Raw genomic sequence first — 21,122 nt, 5'->3', positions numbered from 1 at the left:
TAAGAGATAGCCTTCCTCTGGAACTTTTAACATTGCAGTATCTATAATTAGCTCTTCTAATTCGCTGCTATTTATACTGCTTAAGTGAAGCATTAGAAAGTCTAATCATTATTATCTGAAGAAGGAGAAGATTTTTCCTAGTCTTTCTGCTATTTATTGATTTCTACGAAATGTAGCTTTGATAATTGAAATAAGTCAATAAAATGGTGGTGTTGTGAGTTACAACTTCTGTCAGCACAATTCGTTATGGTATATTGAGTATTTAATATAAATTAAACCTAATTAAATTGTATTGTTAAAAATAGTATATAAAAATTGTTTTTAAAATTTTGAGCACTGAAAAATGAAACTACCTAGAAATCAGTAGATGGTTTTGAAAACGGAGATGATCTAGGATTTAACCAAATGGGGATAAATTAAATGGATGTTGTTCTGCTTTTTGTTTCTTTTAGGTTTCTGATCTTTCAAAACTTGGATTGCCCTGGACATTGGGAAGAAACCTTACTGTGCAGCCTATGACCCTTTTGGATGTGTGCTATGGCAAAATAGAAAATGTAAATCTTAGATACGTGGTAAGGGCTTAATAATCTGAAATGTAAGCAAACAAAATTTTGCCTTGATTGGATGTTTTTATTTTTATTGTACTTTTATATATTAGTGTAGTATCAAAATCTATTTCTCTTTTCTACTGGTAAATCTCCAAAATCATGTTTGGCTTATTGCTTTCTATAAAAAGTATAAATATTACAACTAAAAAATGAAATCAAGAGCTGTTTAAGTAATGAGACAACAGAATACCTTGTTGTCTTACCTCCAAAAAGTGACTTTTGTAAGTGTAACTTCTTTTATGCCAATTATACCAAAGCCACATGAGCTATATTATATTGAATGGGCAGAGAAATACATTTTCTAGTACAGAGAATCCAGAGGGAACCTTAATAATAATAACAACAACAACAACAACAACAATCATATGGCTCACGAATGGGACCCTGAAGGAGACAGAAGGTCTGATCCTTACAGCTCAAGAGCAAGCCATCAGAACAAATGCAATTAAGGCCAAGATCGAAAAATCAGCTGATGACCCAAAATGCAGACTCTGCAAGGAAACCGACGAAACCATTGATCATATTCTCAGCTGCTGTAAGAAAATCGCACAGACAGACTACAAACAGAGGCACAACTATGTGGCCCAAATGATTCATTGGAACTTATGCCTCAAGTACCACCTCCCAGCAGTAAAGAAATGGTGGGATCACAAACCTGCAAAAGTATTGGAAAATGAGCACGGAAAGATACTGTGGGACTTCCGAATCCAGACTGACAAAGTTCTGGAACACAACACACCAGACATCACAGTTGTGGAAAAGAAAAAGGTTTGGATCATTGATGTTGCCATCCCAGGTGACAGTCGCATTGACGAAAAACAACAGGAAAAACTCAGCTGCTATCAGGACCGCATGATGGAACTTTAAAGACTCTAGCAGAAACCAGTACAGGTGGTCCCGGTGGTGATGGGCACACTGGGTGTTGTGCCAAAAGATCTCAGCCGGCATTTGGAAACAATAGGCATTGACAAAATTACAATCTGCCAACTGCAAAAGGCCACCCTACTGGGATCTGCACGCATCATCCAAAAATACATCACACAGTCCTAGACACTTGGGAAGTGTTTGACTTGTGATTTTGTGATACGAAATCCAGCATATGTATCTTGTTTGCTGTGTCATACTTATAATAATCATAACTTTATTTTTATATCCTGCTCCCATCTCCCCAAAGGGGACTCGGGGCGGCTCACATGGGGACAAGCCCAGCATCAACATACATTAAAATACAACATAATTAAGCCAATATAAAACAGTAAAAAAAAGTATAAACAGTATAAGCCAGCATAAAACATCAAAACATTAGAGTCTGAGCATAGTGTACAATCTGTATGGATAAAAATTATGCAGACTCTACAAGAGGGAATCAAGGAAGACAATTGGATCTCATTTAAAAGTTAAGATCAGCGAGGGAGGAAGCATTGATAAAGTGCAATAGTTGTGGCAACTAAATATCTAACTGGAACTAGTTATTCAAAAGTGCATTGAAATAACCATGTTTTAAGATCCTTATGAAAGATGGACAGGGAGGGTGCCAGCCTGATCTCCCTAGGGAGGGAATTCCAGAGCCGAGGGGCCACCACTGAGAAGGCCCTCTCCCTCATCCCCACCAACCACGCCTGGGATGGGGGTGGGAGCGAGAGAAGGGCCTCCCCAGAAGATCTCAAGGCCCGCATGGGTTCATAGGGGAGGGGGCGGTCATGGAGATAAGCAGGTCCTGAACCATTTAGGGCTTTATAGGTAATAACCTGCACCTTGAATTGGGCCCGGAAACTTATTGGTAGCCTTGTGGTGTCAGTATATTTATATTTGACTAGTTGGCTATTTGACGTGAGGATTGTGGGGCAGGCATCTTACTCATGACTGCCTACTGCTGTGTCTACAAATATTTATATATTTTTATTTTTAAAAAATATTTATGTATCCCTGCCCCTCATCCTATTATGATAAACTTCTATACTGGCTTGTCTTGTTACACAGCATGGTTGGTATATTTGTCTTCTTGTACCATTGCTTTTATATTAGCCCTGCTCATTCATCACAGAAGCTTGTTGAATCAATACATGAAGAGATCAATGCAGTAGTTTTAGCCCATCTCTGTCTCAGATTCTGTCAGTCAGATCACATTGAGAATGACAGAGGTGAATCAGAGAGCTACACTTATTTGTGAATACTCTATTGTCTGTTAAGAGTCCTCTACATTGTAATGTATTATCTTAAGTTGTGTGTTTTCTGAGAGTTAGTTCAAATATTACTTAGCTCTCAGTAAGCATATATTAGAGGTTCAGAATTGAGTATTACTGCCATGACTCTCAAAATGAAGATGATTGAAATTTACTTTTATTTTTTGTATATTGTATTTAAACAAAGTTGGATAATGCATATTTTTAGAAAAATAATATTTAGTAATGTTTAATAATATCAAAATGAAAAGTGATTTAGGATAGTATGGCCTTAGAAACAAAATTAAGCTATAATCTAGTTTTACATACAAACTTGTTTGAGCCTTGGGGTGCTATGCATTCTGTTCCTTCTCCTGTGTGGCTATGAAGATTTCTTTAAACCATTGTTTCATTTCCTTTTAATACTAATTAGTGATTTATCATTATATCTGAAAAGTACAAACTGTTGTTACTATACACTAAAATACTGAAACAAACCAGAATTATAAATCGTGGGCAGTGCTAAAAAGGTTTCAATGTCCTCTTTGTGTCCAAGTCAGAATGGAGGAGGGAAGGGCAGTGTACGCACATCCTACTTTACATCTGAAGTGAACCACAGATGTGTGTCCTTCACAAAGAATAGTTTGGTCATCTGCATAATCACTTGATTTGGTGTGGGGGGGGGCAGAGGGGAATTGGGGGGGGATATATACTTGCAATCCAGAAAAACACAATATGTTGACTCCAATTGGATATGAAGCCATGCTTTCCATGGTTTTCTTTTTATGATTTGTCTAGAAAATATCACTGTCTTGTGTTCTAAATGGGTCGGTGGTTGACATGTAAAAGAAGAAAAGGGCATTTCTAACCTCTGTAGCGTTTTAAGGGTGTGACCTTTAGGATCCGGATTGGAACAAATTGGCAGTGATCACTCCTGATTTTTACTGATCTCACTTGAAAAATGTTGCAAATTTTATCTTGGCAGAAGTGGCTTTCTTGATAAATTATTCATGAAACTCACTTCATCACATGGAACACCTGCTGAGAAGAGTTTGCATTGCATATTAACATACATGCAGTAAGTTTTGCAATTAAATCTCCAATATACAACTCTATGTTCTGTTACAATTGTTATGCTAAAGGCAATGACAAATATGCATTTGCATTCTTGGAGCACTTCATAATTTTAATTTATTTTTTGGGAAAAGGTCACCTTCCAGAAACATAGAGGGAGTTATATGCAGCATTTTCTTAAGCATGCCTGTAATTCTCTTTCCTTGTAATTTTATTGCGTTGAGTCTGACAATGAATGCATTTTCAATGATACACACATTTGCTTGAGTTAAGGTTCAATAAATTTAAATGTAGTTTGTTTCCCTGAAAATTGGTTAATAACTGTTAGATTTTTAGGTATATTCTGAGGCTGTTTTGCATTTATTTGCAGAGGAGTTTGTTGTCAAGTCTATTGTAGTTCATTGTACATGTGATTTCACATAACTGTGATTTCACATTTGGGCAAGATATAGAACAGAACAATCTGGATTCTAGATTCTAAAGTTCTTAGATTCTAAAGCTGAAGACATGTATTTAAATAGAAGTTGCTGGAATATTCTGCATAATCTTGGCCAAACTAAATAATTTATTTTCCATATAGCGATTTACATTTCCTTTCATTTTTCTTCTGCACTAATACAGTATACCCAAATTTACATTACTGACATACCTTTATCTTAACCACATGCCTTACAGCAGGGGTCCCCAAACTTTTTAAACAGAGGGCCAGTTCACGGTCTCTCAGACCGTTGGAGGGCCGGACTATAGTAGAAAAAAAAACTATAAACAAATTCCTATGCACAGTGCACATCTCTTATTTTGAAGTAAAAAACAAAACAAATGGGAACAAATACAGCCTCAATGTTAATCATAATCATAATCATAATCATAATAAAAATAATAAAGAGGGTTGTAAGAGACCCCTTGGGCCATTTGGTCCAACCCAATTCTACGTTTGTGCATCAAAAGCACAAGCAAAGCACCCCTGACAGATGGCCACCCAACTTCAATGTTGTTAATAATAATAATAATAATCACCATCATACATCACACAGTCCTAAATGCTTGGGAAGTGTTAAACTTGTGATTTTGTGATACCAAATCCAGCATATATATCTTGTTTGCTGTGTTATACTGTGTCTTTGTGTCAATAATAATAATAATAATTGGAAGAGACCTTGGGCCATTTAGTCCAACCCCCTTCCGCCTTTATGCACCAAAAGCACTAGCAAAGCACCCCTTAATAATTAATTATTAATTAAATAATAGTTAAAATATCATTATAAACAAGCAAAGCTTTGGAAGGCATGCACTGGGCGAGGGAGGCGGCCGGAAAGGCACGCACCTTTCCCTCCTCCCTTGCACCACACGCTGCCACGGGGCCCGGATAAATGGCTTTGATGGGCCGCATGTGGCCCCCGGGCCTTAGTTTGGGGACCCCTGCCTTACAGCTATCCTAATGCTATATTTGCCCTATTCTTCTCCTCTAAATAGTAGGGGATTTTTTTTGGCTTGGAATTGGTTTCTTCTTTGCTTCACTTTCTTTCTAAGCTACAGTCTCAACTATTTGTTATTTTCAAGATGGAGCCTGGATTGGTAATGTTTTTATCTCCTTCCATAATCTTTTCATTATGAAAGAGCTGATCAACAGGGTTGCTATCTTTTGCTCTGTGCATATACTTCATTATTTCACTAGATAAGTCTTGAATTGTAAGAAAGAACAAGTACTTTATATACCTGAGTATAAACCCTCACCTCGAGAGAGGAGGAGAGGAAGGCCTCTTCTTTCCTCTCGTCACTGATGAGGAATGGAAAAAAATGGATTTTAGACATATATTGTATGCACATTAGAAGCAGTGAAATGTAGAAAAATCAAACTCTCTCTCTGTGTTAGATTTTTGGGATGCACAAGCTGACAGGACAGGGGGGAGAAGGGGGGCCTTCTACATTCCAGTGTGGTTCCTAGTACAGCTAAATGGAAGGAGAGCAGACAGGTCAAAGTAGGCCTCATGATGGATTGGTGTCTCTAGCTTGCTACAAGCTTTTAGGTTGCTTAGACAGAAAAATGCTGATTGTGCATATTTATGCCCATGTATGTAAGCATGTGAAGTGACGTACGAATGATGAGATGTATGTAGGAGCATGTTCTTTGTCTGAAAATGTATAAAAGGCAGGTCAACGCCTTGATAGGGGGCTCTGGTTTGCTTTTTGGAACAGATTCCACTTCCAGAGTCTCAGCTGAAATAATAAACCGGACTTTTTCAAAAGGATCTCTCTTGGTGTTATCTCTCCCTTCAATCTACAACATCACAACAGTCGCGCGCCGCCCTTTTCCTCCTCCCTCGCGCGCCACCCTTCTCCTTCTCTCTTGCTCTCAAAGTCACAAGTCTCTTTGCCTTCACCTTTCTCTTCTTTTCCTTCTCCCTCCTTCTCTTCCTCTCCTGTGTTGTCCCTGCCATACTGGGTGAGAGACAGGAGGCAAGGGGTGGGAAGTGAGGGGAGTGAAGGCATGTTCCAGGTAGGCTGTGTTTGCTCCCCCCCTCCTCCTCACCCTCCGTTCAAGGTCTGGCTTTTTTCTGCCTGGGGGAATTCTTTGTTGGGAGGTGTTAGCTAACACCTCCCAACAAAGGATTCTTCCAGGTAGAAATAAGCCAGACCTTGACACTGTAAGCCCATTCAATGCTAATCAAGGTGGCCAATTGCAACATTCACACTTACCTCAAGCAGACAAGAGTTCTTTCCCCACCCTGAACATTCCACAGATATATAAACCCCACTTACTGATTGATTCTTGTCTGAAATTCCCCTGCTTTTTGAGTCTTGCTCTTTATTTACTATTCTGATTTTAGAGTTTTTTTTAATACTGGTAGCCAGATTTTGTTCATTTTCATGGTTTCCTCCTTTCTGTTGAAATTGTCCTCATGCTTGTGGATTTCAAGAGAAGGCATGCTCCACAAAGGTAAGAATAGAGTAGTCCAACCCCCTCCTGCTCCCATGCAGGAAAAGCACAATAAAAGCTCCCAGAAGTGGCACCCAGCCAATAATAATAATAATAATAATAATAATAATAATAATAATAATAATAATGATGATGATGATGATGATGTAGGAAGAGACCCCCAAAGGCCATGTAGTTCAACCCTCTCCTGCTTTCATGCAGAAACACCACAATAAAAGCCCCCAAAAGTGGCAAGCCATCCTCTAATACAGGGGTCCCCAAACTAAGGCCCGGGGGCCGGATGCGGCCCATCGAAGCCATTTATCCGGCCCCCAAGGCACAAGGGTATAAGGGGGTTGGGCTAAATGACCCAAGGGGTCTCTTCTTCTCTTACAATCCTTATTATTATTATTATTATTATTATTAAGGCTAGGTGGCCATCTCTCAGGGGTGCTTTGCGTGTGCAGAAGGGGGTTGGACTCAATGGCCCAAGAGGTCTCTTCCAACCCTCTTTTATTATTATTATTATTATTATTATTATTATTATTATTAACATTGAGGCTGGGTGGCCATCTGTCAAGGGTGCTTTGCTTGTGCTTTTGGTGCCAGAGGCAGAAGGGGGTTGGACTCAATGGCCCAAGGGGTCTTCCAACCCTCTTTTATTATTATTATTATTATTATTATTATTATTATTATTATTATTATTATTAACATTGAGGCTGGGTGGCCATCTGTCAAGGGTGCTTTGCTTGTGCTTTTGGTGCCAGAGGGAGAAGGGGGTTGGACTCAATGGCCCAAGGGGTCTTCCAACCCTCTTTATTATTATTATTGCTATTATTATTATTATTGTTATTATTATTTATGCTCGGTGGCCAACTATAGTCCGGCCGTCCAATGGTCTGAAGAATTGTGAACTGGCCCCCTGTTTAAAAAGTTTGGGGACCCCTGCTCTAATAATATACTTCATTTTTTCTGTCTAAGTGGAGTATCTTGCATTTGTCCCTATTGAACTTCCTTTTGTTGGTTTTGGCCCATCTCTCTAATCTGTTAAGATCATTTTGAATTCTGCTCCTGTCTTCTGGAGTTTTAGCTATCTCTCCCAATTTGGCGATGTCTGCAAACTTGTTGATCATGTCTTCTAACCCTTCATCTAAGTAAAGAAAAATAAAGATGTTGTACAGAACCGGACCTAGGACGGATAAAGAGGAAGCAAAGCAAGCACTTAGGAAGGAAGGAAAGAAAGAGGCAGAAACCATTTTTATTTTTGAAAGTTACCAGTAGCTGCTGCATTTCCCACCCTCAGCTTATACTCGAGTCAATAAGTTTTCCCAGTTTTTTGTGGTAAAATTAGGTGCCTCGGCTATATTCGGGTCGGCTTATACTTGAGTATATACGGTATTCCTGTTCTTTATTTAATGCTTGGCCTCTTCTAATTTTTTGGATAGTGCAGAGGAGCAATTCACAGTGCTCCCTCATGTTTCTTCCATAGGTAAGAATATGTCCTGCTTTTTCCCCACTCCATATGTGCTTGGGATGAATATTGTTTTTGTGGCAATTGGCCTCTCCTGTTTCTGTTGTATCTAGAGACTCTGTGTACTGACAGTGGTTCATTGAACCACCACTTTGGGTGACATGCTTCTGTTTTAACTGTTGGTTCTTTTTTTCCCCTTATTTTTTTTCTCCTGCCTTATTAGAGTTTTAAGGTTTCTATCTTGACTTCTTCACAAGTTTGCAACAGTAGAACACTTTCTTGACACCTTCTCATTCCATATGGTGTTAACAGGCCTACCGCAAGTTTCACATTCTGTTCAGAAAGCTGATAGCTGCTGCAAAGTATTTCTTCTCTGCAGTATTTCAGATCTTTTTGTGGAATTCAAGCTTGCCATCCTTAACCGATTGTAATCTTTTTACCAATTCATTGTTCGGTTTTTCTTTAAAAGCTGGTTCAAATTATCTTGAAGCAGTTTGATGCTAACTGCTTCAAGATCTTTATAATCCATAATTTCATGTAAACAATTGCAGGTAAATATTTTAAAAGTCTAGCCTTTCATTTTCTATTATTGGTATTGGAATTTTTTTCTTCATTATGGTGTTTCAAAGAACATTGCTACAGTTTTGTTCTGAATGCTGATTTTATATAATTTTTGAAAACCTCTAAAAGGTACACATGGATGATTGTCTCTATGATATACTAAAGTTTGCAATATACATTTATTTTTACATCTTTGGTTCAAATGACTATCTTACTTAATAGGAAGGAGCTTACAGAACTCCTAAGATTGTATACAACAGGCAGAGAATGGAACATTTTGGAGGTTATCCTGATAATGGTTATATAACAAATCTGGATCTAACACCATGGTTTATTCTGACTTTTGTTAGAACAAATTCCAGTTTCTCACATCCATAGATAATTAGGAAAAGTGTTTCTAAAAGTGGAAACTTTCTTGATTTCTGCAGAGGAGGTGAGGCATGGTTTTGATTATGGCTGGGGAAAATATGGCTTCTGGTTTACTTTATGGTTTTAAAAACTATCTTTTCAGAGTCTGTAACATTAAGAGTGGTTTGAGAAATATAGGAATGGTTTCCTCAACTCCCTTTGTAGGGGGATAGTTTAGTTTTAAAAATTGAAAAAAAGCATAAAAATTAAAAGAGTGAGATGTACTGAAGGTATGAATCTCCAAGGCACCCCAAAGAGCTAGTTTGGCAGTTAGCCATGTTTGGTTTAGATTATTGTCTTTATGAATACATTCATATACAAATAAATGCTTATATTTGCATTTATATTCATGGATGGTTTAACTAGGGATGGCGCTCCATATTGCTGATTGATGGTTCTCAATGAAAGAACTGGTATGCAACATCTATTGCTAGTATGCTATTTTCCCCTAAACTTGTAGAAAGATTATTCCTGAGGTTGCTATGCATTAGTATTTGATTATGTGTACTTTTCTTTCTCATTTTAAAGGATTATACTTCCTTTTGATCATGTTTCTATGGAATTTGCTTCAAAACATATTTATGTACATAAACAATTTTGTTTTCTCACTTACCTATGGTACTAGTTGGATTGTAGACTTAAATCTATATATCTATATATATAATAAAAGTGAAATCGGAGTATGTATCAGCGTTTTGATTGGCCTGGCGGAATATGTGCTCGCGTTTTGATTGGCCGCCACTATCCCAGGCCACTGAGACCAACAGGAATGACGGATCTGCACCAAACTTGGCACACTTCATCCTCACGATGCACTTTATGACCTGCTGCCATTTGGGGGAGGATGGACCACAGATGATGGGATTTGCAGTACTTTCAAACACTTTAACTCCCACAGACTACTGCAATGCCCACCAATGATAGAAATGGACCAAACTTGGCACACAGAACTCCTGTCGACCCCTTTATATCCTGATGTATATTGGGGCAGGATGGACCAAGGATGATGGAATTTGCAGTACCTTCCCTCACTTCTTGAGACCACAGCAACTGCCACAAATCACAGAACTGAACCAAACCAGGCACACATATCCCAAATGACACACTTCACATGCTGCAGCAGTTTGACGGAGGGTGGACCAAGGATTATGGGATTTGCAGTACATTCATCCAATTCACCTCCCACAAACCACTGTGATGCCCATGAATGACAAAACTGTATCAAACTAGACACGTAGGTGCAGGGTAGCCACTTTACATCCTGGTGCAGTTTGGGGGAAGAGGGACCGGGGATGAGGGGACTTACAATATCTTCAGTCACTTCCTGGGACTACTGTGACCCCCACCAATGACTGATCAAGACCAAACTTGGCACATAGAGCCACCATGGCCCACTCTACATCTTGGTGAGATTTGAAAGAGCTTGGACCTTGGATGATGGGACTTGCAGTATATTCATTCACTTCCTGAGACCACTGTCACCCCCATCAATGTCTCATCAAGACCAAACTTCAAACAGAGAACACCCATGACTCACTCTACACCCAGGTGCAGTTTGGAGGATGATGGACCATGGACGATGGGACTTCCAATACCTTCACTCACTTCCTGAGAGCACCGCGACCCACACAAATGACTGATCAAGACCAAACATGGTACATGGAGCCCTCATGACCTATTCTTCATACTGGCTCTGTTTGGAGGGAGATGGACACTGGACGATGGGACTTGCATATGGGAGTTGGAGCTCACCCGCACCCACTGAACCCAGCTGACATTGGATATAGGCTACACTTGGAACACAGGCAAACAATGCCTTTCTCAAATGACCCGGGCATCGCCGGGTCTCCAAGCTAGTAGGTCATAAAAAAGAAACAATATAATTCTGCACAATTTCAGTTGATATAGGATTCCATTTTATTACGATAACAAGCAAACAAGTAACATGTAAATTTATGATGGCACTTCTGTTGAAAAATAAACTTTGTTTAGTTTACTTAACTAAATCCACAGTAGAAGTTGGTTGTATATATTGGAAACATTTGGCATGAAAGAAAAGCCCTTAATGTGGAACCTTTTAGATCTTTCTTTGAAATAATGCAGTGAAAAACTGCTTCAGAAGAGAAGGCTTCAGCTGCAAAGAGAGAGAAATGGGCAGAGAGGTGATGCTAATCAAAGCTGATTTGATTGGGTAACCTTTCCTCTTTGTTCTGGAAGAAGAAGTATGCTCCTGTTTACTATGCTTAGTTGCTCTTTATCTATTGAAGGTCAAATTTGATGGCTCAAGCTGCTGCTCATACCAAAGGTGAAACCTTGAGCACAGGATTGTACTATGGAGTGATTTTGCAAGAGCTTTTTGAAAATAGAATGGGAATAAACCCTGTACCAGTGAACTGTAATAAAATTCAAGTCATGATTTTGAATATTGTTAAAGAAAAACGTTATCACTCATTCTTAGAATGTGCGTTTGTATGTAGGGTATATATACACAAAAACTAACAAGGCTTTACACGGTTTCTACACAGCATTGCTTTTCAGTTCAAAGTTGGGAGATTGCATGCATATCAATCCAGGTGACCTCACATTAAGGCAACTAAATATCAGCAGTAGCATTGCATCATCTGTTTTTAGACTTTTTTATGTCTTTTAGAGGGGAAATATGCATACATGCACATATCTGTACACATGCATTATAAGAGCGAAGATCAGCCAACAAGAACATTTATTTTCTGTTAGCTTTCATGTTGTAGTTCACTGGCCTCAGCAAGAGGAATGGAATAGGAGATGCAGACGCTTAACAGCCGTTTATTTTGACTTCTGCACTTTTAAGTAAGATAGAGGAGACAAACATTTTGAAATCTGTAATCCTATGAAGGATTTGTTACAGTTTCCCATCATCCGTAAATACAACTAAATACATTTGTGGTTTTTTCCCCCTCATTGTGATATGTTTCTTCCTACATGGAAATATATTGAAGCCCTTGGCAGCGCAGTGGGTTAAATCGCTGAGCCACTGAACTCGCTGACCAAAAGGTTGACAGTTCTGCCAATCTAGCAGTTCAAAAACATGCAAATGTGAGTAGATCCATAGGTATCACTTCTTTGAGAAGTTAACAGTGCTCCATGCAGTCATGCTGGCTCCATGACCTGGGACGTGTCTATGGACAATACCGGCTCTTCAGCTTAGAAATGGAGATGAGCATCAACCCCCAGAATCGGACATGACTAGACTTAATTTTGGGGGAAAACCTTTACCTTTACCTACATGTCAATTTAGCGGATAATGTACAGTAATTAAGTCAGTTAATAAAAAGTATTGTGCTATTTTTTAAAAAAGTTTTATTTGGGATAAGATTTTTAAAACTAGTCACCTCTTCACAAGGGCAAATTTTGGCAGCAACTCCGGTTCTACAGCAGCTTTGCCATGGACCCTATCGGCTCCCATCACACCCCGGAGAAGTACTTCCAGGGCAGCTCCGTGGCAAATCTGCTGCGGAACTGGAGTCGCTGACGCTGCCACACTGGAGGCTTCCAGTGATTGCATTGTCCTCAATGAGGCAAGCCAGCTGGCAGATGCTTCACCCATGTGGTAAGATGGGGGGAAACAGTGTAGGGAATGGGGTGACAGGTTCCCATGTCCCTGGATGTGTACTGCCAGAATTGCCATGAAACAAACTAATGTATAGGTAATATATAAATGTTTTAATGGAAGTGGGCAGCAGAACACATATGGTACACCAGAGGTCCCACAGGAGTCTCATAAAATAAAATTAGCATAAAAATAATCATTTCCTCTTTGAAGTCCTTGTGAGGCATAACTATCTATTTAAAGGTTATTTTAGTCTCCCAGAGCCTGTATATGTCCTAAGTAGTCATCTTAAAAAATAGAGGTGACAAATGTGGAGTAATTAGAGGGGCTACATGGGCTGGTGCAGTCTGCTAAAGTTGCATACTGAAAGTTGCTTCTTCAGCTTTGCAAGCTCTTAATGAGACTTGTCACATTATCACAGGATGCCTATGCCCTACTCTGCTGGAGAAATTATACTGTTTATCAGGTATTGCACCACCTGACATTCATGGGAAGTAACCAATAATAAAAGTACCAAGGCAGTGACATCTCTGTCCCATCCTCTGTTTGGATATCAGCCAGAATGCTAATGCCTTAAATCAAGAAACAGCTTTCTAAGATCTACAGAGATACTCGCAGGAACACCTCAACAAGCAGGAGTCCAAAAGTGGCAGGTTAAAACCTGGAACCTCAATCCATGGCTGATATCAGATGAGAATCTTCCTCCTGGGCACACAGAAGACTGGGCGACTTGGAAGGCACTGAATAGACTGCGCTCTGAGACGAGATACAGAGCTAACCTTAAGGAATGGGGTTACAAAGTGAAGTCCACGACATGTGGTTGTGGAGAAGAGCAAACCATAGACCACTTACTACAATGCAGTCTGAGCCCGCCACATGCACAACGGAGGACTTTATCACAGCAACACTAGAGGCACTCCAAGTAGCCAGCTTCCAGTCAAAGAAAATCTAGTATAATGTCAGGTTTTTAGTTTTGTGTATTTTTTTTTAAAGTACATTATAACTGTACCCTCAATTCGCTTCTGACACGTTAAATAAAAATCTGCTAAAGTCTGGACAAGGGTAAAAATGGCACCTGCACCCACTAAAGTTTCTGATTCCTGTTTTAAATAGATGGTCAGTGCTAAATTTCAGGACTGGGATAAACTTGTATATATTCTTTTTAGTTGTGCAGAATTTGTGTATCTGTGTGAAACACAGCATCGTTTTTGAAGAAAAATTGCCATTTCTATTTGTTTTCTGGTGCCCTTTGTCCATGAAAATGTGCACCTGGATTATGAAAAAAAGCAGTCCTTGAAATAACTTGATTTTCATTTCCAGTTGTCCCTTTGTGAAATTTAAAAGGTACCAGCTGTGAAATGCTTAATTATATGTAACAGTTGGAGACTTCAAATGAGTACTGAATGAAATTGAAGGATTCAAAATTGCACATAAATGACGAGGGGGGAAATGTATTGTGGTATTCAAGCAAATAAGCTGCCTTGCGAAGATGTCTGCATGAACACCTACATCTAAACACTTGTCTTGAGTGATTACTTTTAGTGGACGTTTGGTCTGATATTATCAGAATACACACTCACCTAATTTTATGATGCACAGATGTAGATTCTACCATTCTTTTTTCTTTATTTTTTAATCCTTTTGTCTTGATTGTTTCAAAATATGGTTGACTTCTCCATATTTTTACTAAATGAAGACATGGTGTTCAATAAATTTCAAGAACAGCTGGCCTTTTCCAAGCAGAAAAGGACACAGGATTCTGTGGTAGGTAGAAGATAAACATTCTCATGCTTATGCTTTCTTAATACGCTTGTTTAGAAGTTGGACATTTTAAAGTTTTTCCTCTTTCATCTTCTGGCTCTGAGCTGTTCTTTTGTGTGTGGGGGCAATCAGCATTATTTGGACAGTGGCTTTGATCTGTATTTTCTTGTTTGTTTTAAGAAGCTAGAAGTCTGGCACTTTGTTATGCTTTATGCTTTGTCAGATCATGCTCCCTCAACACATGTTCTCCACAGATGGCTGAGAAAGTGGGCAGGAGAGGAGGCAGAATATTTGGAGTGTGACATCTCTGCTAATGCTCCCAAGAGATTGTTTTATAAATCTTGGCTTGTCCAGTGTGGTGCCTGCAGGTGTATAGCTAGGGCATGTGGCCTTTCACCTGCCATCATTAGCATGTTTTCATTCTCTCAATGTTTACCATTTCTTCTCACTCATTCTAATCCTTGTGTCTGTGTGTATTATGTTTTCACAGAGTGCCCTTGAAGGAAAACTTAGCAAGCTGTGGAGACACCTGCTTGCCATGAGGCAAAATCTGAGTTTCTTGCTTGCCCCAGGACAGATGTCCTCTGAGACAGCTCATCATATCCTACCAACTGTTGTTTATGCTCGACTGATAAATCATGTGGCTCAGTGTCATCAGTACATGGAGGAATGTTGCAGTGACTTGCTCATGTTGTCACTTCTGGTACCTTCCGCACCTTGGGTGAGTGTTGTGTTCAGCATGTTGGAAGGAGGTTGTTTCAGAGGCATTTTTATGCTGCTCAGAACGCTACATGCTTGTTGTGCATAATCAAGTTTTATTCTGCCTCTGGCTATTATGACTACTTCAGTCCTGGTTATACTGCAGGGATAGAATGTGCCAATTTCTTTCCCTTAAACAGAGAGTGGGAGAATGAAATTAATCTATTTGCATGCATTTTGTACTGTTCATTCTAAAAACACTGCACAGGTATCTTTTGCCAAACTGTTATTCTCTATAGATTTGTTAAATGCTAGCTAACCATGTCTAAATTTGTACTTAGCTCCCTTCTACACTGGCACCATGGCTGCATATTTCATTCCTAACATAGGTTTGACTTATAGTGTGAGCAGTGAACTGAACATTGAGTTTGTAATATATATCACTACTACTGCCTAATCTTGATGGAGAATCTTAAACGTATTGGTCTAATGATTCCATTTAGTTCCCAATACAATTCAGGCTCAAGGTCTGTCATAATGGAACCAAAACAATAGTTTATTGATTACATGGAGATATTGATCAGGGTACAGCAATAAAACCTGAGCTGAAGTTATCTCATATCCCTTAGCTGAGTGACACATTCCTTTATTACTGGTGTTGTATTGGGATCCTTATAATGAACTAGAAATCATGACAACAAACTTGTTCTCTGATCTGGAGTACAGCCCATTTCACTTCCTAGATGCGACTGGAAATCTGATCTTCATCCCTTCTCCCTTGTTCTGAAAAGTGCTGCCATGTTCCCAGGCAAAATGGTGAGATCATTCCCATCCAAGGCAGTTTCCAAGGCAGTGAGAGCTGTTTCTCCATTTTCTGCAACCACTAAAAGCCACATTGTTAATAGTTTTTGCTACAAACTGGCTTAATTTACTAGGAAGTGCCTGGCTACATCATCTTGCATCCCTTAAACATATAAAATGAGTGCATAGGCTTGGCGAGAGCTAGTTATCAATTCATGCCATCTCTTCTGGAAATTTCTAACTCTGCAGTTTTGTTCATGGGACAGAAGCTATTTCCGAGCTCATCGAACTCATGTAATTCTTTCTAGCACTTCCAATGCATTTGGAGGGCCATCTGAAACGGGGATTAGACTTGATTTTGTTCAGAACTTCTGCTTTGAAGATTGCAGGCACCATCATTTTTCTGAAGATATACAGCTCCCATTCATATTTATATAATTTAATATATAGCTGCATCTTTGGATCTTTCTAAAGGGTAGAGGCCTAAATGAATATAAATGAATAGATTTTTAATATTTACCCTTCCTGTCTGCTGCTGTAGCATACAGAATCACAGAGAGCAAGATTCTACATTTCACGGGGTGAAACATAATGCTTCACATGCATAGTTTTGTTTGGCTGCTCTGGTTTTAATGTGCATGCCAACTATTCATTCATTTGGCTGTATTGTAGCTAAGGGAGCATGTGGATTCCTGGACTGCACATTTGCCATTGGGAGAAATAGATAACCTCCTTCCAGATCTCCATCCAGTAAGGGGAGTTGTGAGGGAGACATCTCTTTATTTCCAGCCCAATATTGTCCAGCCATTCTAACCCTCCTCTGGCCAGCCAATGGTTGAGAGAATGTATGTTGCCGTTTTGCTGAAAGCTTGTGAGATGGGAAAGCATTGCTTAAATTGATAATGAATAGCTCCTTGCACAAATTGATGTACGCATCCATATGTTATCAAAGGATTATGGCCAGAAATCTACCCATATAATTTCAAATTATATTGAGATAATTATTTAACAATATGTTATAGAAAACCTTTTTTAAAAGTACCATCAGATCAGTTTTGCCAGAGTTTAAGTATTGAAATGGGCTTGATATTTCTAAAAACTCCAATGTTTGTATAATGTGACAAAGTGGTTTGAATTTAATTGTTTCCTTGCAATGAATGGGCTGTCACGGAGAAGAGAAGTTTGATAAAGAACCTTTAAAAATGAAATTTAATTGTTTCATATTAGTGTAGAGGGATCAGAAGTGAGCAGCTTGATGGAGAGTGAAGGCCAAAAGTGGCCTAGAAAATGGAATGGTGAGAATTATCAGCCTTGCCCATTTTGCAACATGGTCCCTTCAGATTCTCATGGCACTGAGATCAGATGAGCATATTGGTAAACAATGTGTTTTTTCCTCCACATCAGAGCAATAGAGTGTAACATGTTATGGAGATTTCAGTCTCTGGGCATTATTTACAGTGCATTATCCTGAAGTCTAATTAGCCATATGATAATTGGAAGCATCACAAATGAAAAAAATAAATTCTAATCTCAAGGAACAAAGGAAACTATAATATTCTTACTACAGATGATGTTTCACGCTGTTCATACCTTATTACTGTCTTTGCACACTATTAGCAGATTTATGGTTTAATTATTTATTGTTAAATGTCTACTGAGGTTCCAACAATTAAAATGGCTTTCTTTCTTTTTAAAAAAATAACCTCCAGCCCGTGATGCTTCTGTTCTGTTAGGTTCATCTTCAAATTATGTATCCTCATTCACCCTATTACAGGTTGAGTACTCTTTATCTGGAAATCCCAAATAATCCAAAATTATTCATGTTGGTGGCTAGGATAGTGACACCACTGCATTCTGATGGTTCAATGTACACAAACTTTGTTTTATGCAGAGAGATATTGTCTATAATATTATTTTCAGGCTATCTGTATGAAGTGTTAAGGAAGCATAAATGAAAGTTATGTTTAAAATTGGATGCCATTATAGTACACTATATGCAAATATTTCAAAATCTCTACCCCCCCCCCCCCCCCAAAAAAAAAAATCTGAGGTACAAAGCATTTCTAGTCCCAAGTGACCTACAATGAGTCCAGGTAGCAGATCAACCCTTCCACAACCTCAGCTGAATCTGATGACAAAGGGGAAATAAAGCTGGACTTCACTAACATACTGATGACAACTAACTTCTTATTCCCAGATGATCTCCTTTAATGGCTTCATATAGATTTTAAGGCATGGAGATCAAGATATGAAACAATGTCATGCGCAATACCTCAGATACCATAGACTGAAGAATCAATATTTCTGCAGTTCTGTTTTCTGAATACAGTGTGTAAATATGAATGGAATCACCATATAACTATGGTTGTCAAAACAACAGAGTTGATTGAACATGCTGCCGTGGTTCCCATAAAGATAGAATAAAAGTTTAAAAATATATATCATGGTCAGTTATAGCTGGACTGCTCACATCCTGTGCATTATTCTTCTATGTACAGCTCATCTCTCTAGATACCCGGAGGATCAGAACAGAGATCTTTCTTTATATCCTGGACCGTTGTTGTTGTTGTTGTTGTTGTTATATTTATTTATACCCTGCTTTATCTCCCAAAGGGGTCTCAAAGCAGCTTGACATAAAAGCATTGGTATCTAATTTAAAATATACAAATATTAAAACAGAATTAAACACAAATAGCACTAAAAATTCAGTTAAAATCCATTAAAACACATTCAAAGTTAAAAACCATAGCATCCCCTTGCTAGATCTTCCTTTATATAGTTTATAATTGTCAGACTCATTTTCGAAGGGGTAGATAGGTTTGTGTTATCAAGCAACATTATACCTAACTGCAGTTGCAGAAATAATTCTTAGAATATTGGAATTAAAACAGCACTCTGCTTGTTAAATAGGGAAAATCCTGTCTAGAATTCTTATTAAGTGAAAAGGGGCTAGACTGAGGTGGTTCGGGTCCTGGATCACTTTCTAAGCTAGAACCCCCTTTGGACTAATGCTCAAATTCTGCTGTTGGTGTGGCAGCTTCATGTTGTGGCATGTTGGTATTGCTGCCAGGTTAAGAGGAGGGCAGAATGGCCAAGGAAGTGACCCCAACACACTCTTTATTTACTCTGCAGATGGAAAATGCGTCCAGGGTGGGGACTCTTTGGGAAGGGTTGGAAGAGATGCCTATACTCCTACTTCTCTATTCCTAGGAACATTTCTGTACAGCTTGTATATGCATGTGCGTAGTGCCAGCAGCAGGATGGGTGGCATTGTCACTGAGAGCCCTGACACATTTACTTCAATAGTAGAAGTGATAATCCAGCCCTGAAGAGAACCTTTCACTATGAAAAAAAAAACCACTGCACATCTGGATATTCTTCTGTTGACAACTAGTGAATTAAAACCATTTGAACAATTGTGTTCATGTAGATCCTAGGTAGTCTCTAGAGATGAGCAAATATTTTTCCATAGAGATACATCCACTCTTTCAGTATATAAACTGTGTGAGGAGCAAACTACATTTCTGAGAGATGCATCAGATCTTTCCATATATAAACCAAACCTGAGAAATAAATTATATGTAACATACAAGTGTGTATAATTTAGACCTAACAATGCCTTTTAAAGAAACACTGCTTTGTAATACAGCCTAGAAAACTACCCCCGTATTTTCTCTCACATTTGATGGCTTCAAACTAGAGGAAATGTGGTCAAAACATCTTGGGGAAACCTCTCGATGTACAACAGCCAGTTCTGTCTAGAACCAAAAATTGACCATGGGAAAAAGGGTTAAATATATTCTCCTGCACAATTTCTCTATTCAAAACTATTTCTTCCCCAGGCTTCTTTGATCAGAAAAAAACCCAGGTGTGCTGGTATTAGTTTACCCCGAGGCTCCAGTTTTTAGAAGTTGAGGTCAAATACTACATATCTTGACTTAAAAGTCAGTAGCATTGTCAGTCCTGGGAGTGATGTCAGTGCGCTGAGCTGTGAACAATTTAGATGACTCTAGAAATGAAAAGATTAATACACAGATTGGTAATTTCTGACATTTAATTGAATAGACAAAATGATTTATCTAAACTGCATACAAATATTTGTTCTTATGAATTATTGTGCTGAGCATCACTAATGAGCAACTACTTGAAGATGTTTTTGTTGATGCCATGGAGACTGAACAATGAATATACTTTCAGAAATTAACATGTTTTGTGGTTAGCTCCAGAAACAAGCTTCTGTAATATTGTTGGAAACAATAAAGAAGCTTCTTAAATAGTAAAGTTGAGGCAAGGTTTTGGCTTTCAGCCAATGAAGATTATCTTACAAATGAAGCTAAAGTACACAAAAGCTTACCTCACCCTTTTAAATTTAGAGGAAACTTGTAACTGATGACTGCATGATTATGAAAAGGAGACTGTTTCCTCCCATGTTAGGATGGACTGTGGCCTGCCACCTATGTCTGTCTTATAAATGTGGAATGCAAGATTATTTCTATAGTGGATGAAAAAGAGTTACTTTTATTGTAATATATCTCACCATATTTGTGGGAATGAGTTGCAAAGAACAGATGTTAGTCCCCCACTTTGGTGGTTTTGTAGGGACTTGTAAGGTCAACTGGATCTAAATGGGAGAACTTGCCTATTTTTGGAAGGTGAAGGTTGATTTTGTCTGCTCCAACCCTCTTCATGTTCCATGTAAGTGATTAGCAGTGTCAAAAATAATTATTCCAGTCCTCTGTCTAGCATGAGAAGTATTCATGCAGCCAGCTCGAGTACCTGAAAAGCAAGCAAATGGAATTACAAAGCACAGAATGCCCATAGTAATATTTGAGCATGGGCACTGCTGGCATATCAAACTTACCTTTACCCAGAGGAAGGCAAGTACTCCCTCTTATCCTACAGGAAGCATTGTGGCTTTCAGAAATCTTGTATACTCATGTTTAAAATATAGAAGCTGGCTTGTTTTTTTTGTTTTTGTTTTGTTAAGTGATCTTAAATTGGTTTTGAAAAGGAGCATCAATTTCTTATTACTGTTTCAAAAACCTATAGTAGAATATTCGTTGTACAGTAT

The 21,122-nt window shown here is 38.7% G+C and overlaps 1 protein-coding gene across 2 annotated transcripts in view; it reads left to right on the top strand.

The window, feature by feature from the left end:
• Window positions 1–21,122, top strand: part of LOC103277627 (uncharacterized) — an 81,625-nt gene that overhangs the window by 36,331 nt on the left and 24,172 nt on the right. For both annotated transcript variants that reach the window (XM_062972237.1, XM_062972236.1), the window contains exons 8-9: window positions 453–572; window positions 15,042–15,272. In XM_062972237.1, coding sequence (XP_062828307.1) covers window positions 453–572; window positions 15,042–15,272 — 351 coding nt within the window. The remainder of the gene's footprint in view (window positions 1–452; window positions 573–15,041; window positions 15,273–21,122) is intronic.

This window comes from Anolis carolinensis, chromosome 2, assembly GCF_035594765.1.
Source record: "Anolis carolinensis isolate JA03-04 chromosome 2, rAnoCar3.1.pri, whole genome shotgun sequence".
Classification (NCBI taxonomy): domain Eukaryota; kingdom Metazoa; phylum Chordata; class Lepidosauria; order Squamata; family Dactyloidae; genus Anolis; species Anolis carolinensis.
This window is presented reverse-complemented; position numbering and strand designations above follow the sequence as displayed.